Source organism: Salvelinus alpinus, chromosome 14, assembly GCF_045679555.1.
Source record: "Salvelinus alpinus chromosome 14, SLU_Salpinus.1, whole genome shotgun sequence".
In the NCBI taxonomy this organism is placed as follows: Eukaryota; Metazoa; Chordata; class Actinopteri; order Salmoniformes; family Salmonidae; genus Salvelinus; species Salvelinus alpinus.
In genome coordinates this window covers 42,943,270-42,948,878 of record NC_092099.1, presented here as the reverse complement: position 1 = coordinate 42,948,878, position 5,609 = coordinate 42,943,270, and the positions used below count along the sequence as shown (strand labels likewise).

The following is a 5,609-nucleotide window of genomic DNA, read 5'->3' as shown; positions in this document are numbered from 1 at the left end:
CCTTGAAGGAGCTGGACAACGTCAGCTGTTTAACAGTGGAGAGCCTTGAAGGAGCTAGACAACGTCAGCTGTTAACAGTGGAGAGCCTTGAAGGAGCAAGACAACGTCAGCTGTTAATAGTGGAGAGCCTTGAAGGAGCTGGACAACGTCAGCTGTTTAACAGTGGAGAGCCTTGAAGGAGCAGGACAACGTCAGCTGTTTAACAGTGGAGAGCCTTGAAGGAGCTGGACAACGTCAGCTGTTAATAGTGGAGAGTCTTGAAGGAGCTGGACAACGTCAGCTGTTAATAGTGGAGAGCCTTGAAGGAGCTAGACAACGTCAGCTGTTAACAGTGGAGAGCCTTGAAGGAGCTAGACAACGTCAGCTGTTAATAGTGGAGAGCCTTGAAGGAGCTGGACAACGTCAGCTGTTAATAGTGGAGAGCCTTGAAGGAGCTGGACAACGTCAGCTGTTAACAGTGGAGAGCCTTGAAGGAGCAAGACAACGTCAGCTGTTTAACAGTGGAGAGAAAATCCCATAAAGAAAAAAAAACCCAGAGACGATTTCACACCGTTGATCCTGTACCTCGAAATAGAAACGTCTATTAACAACACTACAACAAAACATGCCACCACTAAATGTTCTTCTTAGTTCTATTTCTCATGTGTTTTTTGTTCTACTTTATTTATTTCTACTTACTATTGATATTGATTAACGCATCGTTGGGAAAGAGCAAGAAAAGACATTTCACTGTAGCAGCAATAAAAAAACGTGAAACTTGAAACACTGTTGAATGCTTCCACATGTTATGTCCATAGACTCTCATGAGGCCTTGCACGCCACAGAGTCAGACACAGCATCCAATAGTGCTGCTGATATCGGGCTATATTTAGGAGAAGTACAGTGGGCACTCAGGAGTAAATAGGGATAAGAATAGTGGTCTAATATGGGAATGGTATTCTGAGACTGCTGATTCCTGAGGGCTCTGAGCAACTGGTGGACTGCCTGTCTGTCTGTCTACTATGGGGTCTGTCTCTGTCTGTCTGTCTGTCTGTCTGTCTGTCTGTCTGTCTGTCTGTCTGTCTGTCTGTCTGTCTGTCTATGGGGTCTGTCTGTCTGTCTGTCTGTCTGTCTGTCTGTCTGTCTGTCTGTCTGTCTGTCTGTCTGTCTGTCTACTATGGGGTCTGTCTGTCTGTCTGTCTACTATGGGGTCTGTCTGTCTGTCTGTCTGTCTGTCTGTCTGTCTGTCTGTCTGTCTACTATGGGGTCTGTCTGTCTGTCTACTATGGGGACTGTCTGTCTGTCTGTCTGTCTGTCTGTCTGTCTGTCTGTCTGTCTGTCTGTCTACTATGGGGTCTGTCTGTCTGTCTGTCTACTATGGGGTCTGTCTGTCTGTCTGTCTGTCTGTCTGTCTGTCTACTATGGGGTATGTCTGTCTGTCTGTCTACTATGGGGTCTGTCTGTCTGTCTGTCTGTCTGTCTGTCTACTATGGGGTCTGTCTGTCTGTCTGTCTGTCTGTCTGTCTGTCTGTCTACTATGGGGTCTGTCTGTCTGTCTGTCTGTCTACTATGGGGTCTGTCTGTCTGTCTGTCTGTCTGTCTGTCTGTCTGTCTGTCTGTCTGTCTGTCTGTCTACTATGGGGTCTGTCTGTCTGTCTACTATGGGGACTGTCAGTCTGTCTGTCTGTCTGTCTGTCTGTCTGTCTGTCTGTCTGTCTACTGTGGGGTCTGTCTGTCTGTCTGTCTACTATGGGGTCTGTCTGTCTGTCTGTCTGTCTGTCTGTCTGTCTGTCTACTATGGGGTCTGTCTGTCTGTCTGTCTACTATGGGGTCTGTCTGTCTGTCTGTCTGTCTGTCTGTCTGTCTGTCTGTCTACTATGGGGTCTGTCTGTCTGTCTGTCTACTATGGGGTCTGTCTGTCTGTCTGTCTACTATGGGGTCTGTCTGTCTGTCTGTCTGTCTGTCTGTCTGTCTGTCTGTCTGGCTGTCTACTATGAGGTCTGTCTGTCTACTATGGGGTCTGTCTGTCTGTCTGTCTACTATGGGGTCTGTCTGTCTGTCTACTATGAGGTCTGTCTGTCTGTCTGTCTACTATGAGGTCTGTCTGTCTGTCTGTCTACTATGGGGTCTGTCAGTCTGTCTGTGTACTATGGGGTCTGTCTGTCTGTCTGTCTGTCTGTCTACTATGGGGTCTGTCTGTCTGTCTGTCTACTATGGGGTCTGTCTGTCTGTCTGTCTACTATGGGGTCTGTCTGTCTGTCTGTCTGTCTGTCTCTCTGTCTGTCTGTCTGTCTACTATGAGGTCTGTCTGTCTGTCTGTCTACTATGGGGTCTGTCTGTCTGTCTGTCTACTATGGGGTCTGTCTGTCTGTCTACTATGAGGTCTGTCTGTCTGTCTGTCTACTATGGGGTCTGTCTGTCTGTCTGTCTACTATGGGGTGTGTCTGTCTGTCTGTCTACTATGGGGTCGTGTCTGTCTGTCTGTCTACTATGGGGTCGTGTCTGTCTGTCTGTCTACTATGGGGTGTGTCTGTCTGTGTACTATGGGGTGTGTCTGTCTGTCTGTCTGTCTGTCTGTCTGTCTGTCTGTCTGTCTGTCTGTCTGTCTGTCTACTATGGGGTCTGTCTGTCTGTCTGTCTACTATGGGGTCTGTCTGTCTGTCTGTCTGTCTGTCTACTCTGTCTGTCTGTCTGTCTGTCTGTCTGTCTGTCTGTCTGTCTGTCTGTCTGTCTGTCTGTCTGTCTGTCTGTCTGTCTACTATGGGGTCTGTCTGTCTGTCTGTCTGTCTGTCTACTATGGGGTCTGTCTGTCTGTCTACTATGGGGTCTGTCTGTCTGTCTGTCTGTCTGTCTGTCTGTCTACTATGGGGTCTGTCTGTCTGTCTACTATGGGGACTGTCTGTCTGTCTGTCTGTCTACTATGGGGACTGTCTGTCTGTCTGTCTGTCTGTCTGTCTGTCTGTCTGTCTGTCTGTCTGTCTGTCTGTCTGTCTGTCTGTCTACTATGGGGTCTGTCTGTCTGTCTGTCTACTATGGGGTCTGTCTGTCTGTCTGTCTACTATGGGGTCTGTCTGTCTGTCTACTATGGGGTCTGTCTGTCTGTCTGTCTACTATGGGGTCTGTCTGTCTGTCTGTCTGTCTGTCTGTCTGTCTGTCTGTCTGTCTGTCTGTCTGTCTGTCTGTCTGTCTGTCTGTCTGTCTGTCTGTCTACTATGAGGTCTGTCTGTCTGTCTGTCTGTCTGTCTGTCTACTATGGGGTCTGTCTGTCTGTCTGTCTGTCTGTCTACTATGGGGTCTGTCTGTCTGTCTGTCTGTCTGTCTGTCTGTCTGTCTGTCTGTCTGTCTGTCTGTCTGTCTGTCTGCCTGCCTGCCTGCCTGCCTGCCTTCCTGCCTACCTACCTACTTACTTACTATGGGTCCACTTTGAGACAGTACGGGTAATGTCTGTTCATCCATCCTGCGTTCAGCTCTCATTCTTTCTGCCCTTCACAATAATGGTAATCCTCTTTGCTTTTCCCTCACTTTGACCGTTGGCACAGATTCATATTTATAATCTCATCGCTTTCTCTCTGTCTTCTGACATCCTCTTTCTCAATCTCTTCTGCATTCATTCTCAAGCATTTTCTCTTGTGGGTAAATTAGAAAAGTATATATATATATATATATATATATATATAGCTTCAGCAAAGCAGGAGAGAACTTCCAAGTATTTTGTTGGTTCATTTCAATGTCAACTGACACCGTCACTGACATGACATGGCTGTCGTATTCCTATTCTAAGATGGAGGATAAACCAAATCACTGCTGGGACTGTGAAAAAAACATGACACGTAATTCAGATCATGTCACCATTCGGACTTTGGCTACATTCTAAGGAGTGTCTTTCACTCAGCACAACGGATAACACCTGTTCCACTGTGGATTGATACATCTCCGGTAGTTCCAGACTGAAAATGTACACTTATTGGAACGTCAAGATAGTGATATATATTGGGCCCATAATCAAACGGCTCAAACTTCTCAAGCGAATATGCTTAATGTAGAACACATTACAGTAGTAATAAGTAATAGGTAATTTCAGAGATTCAACTAACTTCTACGTCATGCAGTTTGAAATAAATCTACTTCCGTTGATCTTGAATATGATAACCTCTCTTCTGTTTTTACTAACTTGTCTTTTCTCTTATGCCATTTTAATTTCCTAAATCAAGAGCGTATTAGCCAGTGATTTTACTAACGTCTCTCTCATTGAACAATGCGTTGTTTTGGAAGATCTTGCAGGGATAGCATTTCATTGTACTGTTGACACCTGCTGTATCCTGTAACACGTGACAAATAAACTTTGATTTGATTTGCTGTATGTTTTTGACCCTTGACCTCTCACCTGAGTTTCAGTTTCAGCAGGTCGTCAGCCAAGTTGTCTCTCTCCACCTCCATGCGGGCTCGGTCATTGGACATGCCGTCCACCTGACGCCTCAGCTCTCTCATCTCCTCTTCGTACATCTCGGCCACGCGGGTCGGCTCGTGACCCCTCATCCTCTCGATCTCCACCACCAGAGTAGCGTTCTGCTGCTCCAGGAAACGGACCTTCTCGATGTAGCTGGCGAACCGGTCGTTCAGGTGTTGCAGCTCTGCCTTCTCATTGGTTCTGGTGTCCAGGAAGTCGCGGTTAGTGGCGTCGGCCAGGTTGAAGTCCAGCTTCTCACCCATCCCGGCGTACGAGCGCATCGCGCCGCCGGAGGAGGAACGAATGCTGCCGGAGGAGTAGCTGGGGCGGGCAGAGGTCTTGGTCATCTCGTACACTCTGGAGGACATGTGGCCCGCGCCGGAGGAGCCGGAGGAGCCGCGTCCGCCGTGGGAGAACATGGAGGACATGCCTGGGGTGGATCCAACACCGGAGCCGAAGGTCCGGCGGTAAGAAGAGGCTGACTGGGCGGATTGGGAGGAGAAGGACTTGCTCATGGTGGACGTTGTCCGAGGGTCTGGCTGGAGGAACTTGGTTGCTGTTGGAGGTGGATGTCTGAATGAAGGGCTGGAGGACAGGAGAGCTGCTATTTGTAGACACACAACGCCCACTCCATATCTCCAAGCCCCCTGCCTCCAACTCCCTCAATCACCTCTCTCTCTCTCTCTCTCTCTCTCTCTCTCTCTCTCTCTCTCTCTCTCTCTCTCTCTCTCTCTCTCTCTCTCTCTCTCTCTCTCTCTCTCTCTCTCTCTCTCTCTCTCTCTCTCTCTCTCTCTCTCTCTCTCTCTCTCTCTCTCTCTCTCTCTCTCTCTCTCTCTCTCTCTCTCTCTCTCTCTCTCTCTCTCTCTCTCTCTCTCTCTCTCTCTCTCTCTCTCTCTCTCTCTCTCTCTCTCTCTCTCTCTCTCTCTCTCTCTCTCTCTCTCTCTCTCTCTCTCTCTCTCTCTCTCTCTCAATTCAATTCAATTCAATTCAAGGGGCTTTATTGGCATGGGAAACATGTGTTAACATTGCCAAAGCAAGTGAGGTAGATAATATACAAAAGTGAAATAAACAATACAAATTAACAGTAAACATTACACATACAGAAGTTTCAAAGCAATAAAGACATTACAAGTGTCATATTATATATATATACAGTGTTGTAGCAATGTACAAATGGTTAAAG

The 5,609-nt window shown here is 47.5% G+C and overlaps 1 protein-coding gene across 1 annotated transcript in view; it reads right to left on the bottom strand.

Annotated features, from left to right (window-relative positions):
- Positions 1–5,024, bottom strand: part of LOC139538929 (desmin-like) — a 20,437-nt gene extending 15,413 nt beyond the window's left edge. Inside the window, exon 1 of the mRNA XM_071341511.1 lies at positions 4,364–5,024. Within this exon, the coding sequence (XP_071197612.1) occupies positions 4,364–4,941 (578 nt within the window). The 5' untranslated portion in view covers positions 4,942–5,024. The remainder of the gene's footprint in view (positions 1–4,363) is intronic.
- Between the last annotated feature and the right edge of the window lie 585 nt (positions 5,025–5,609).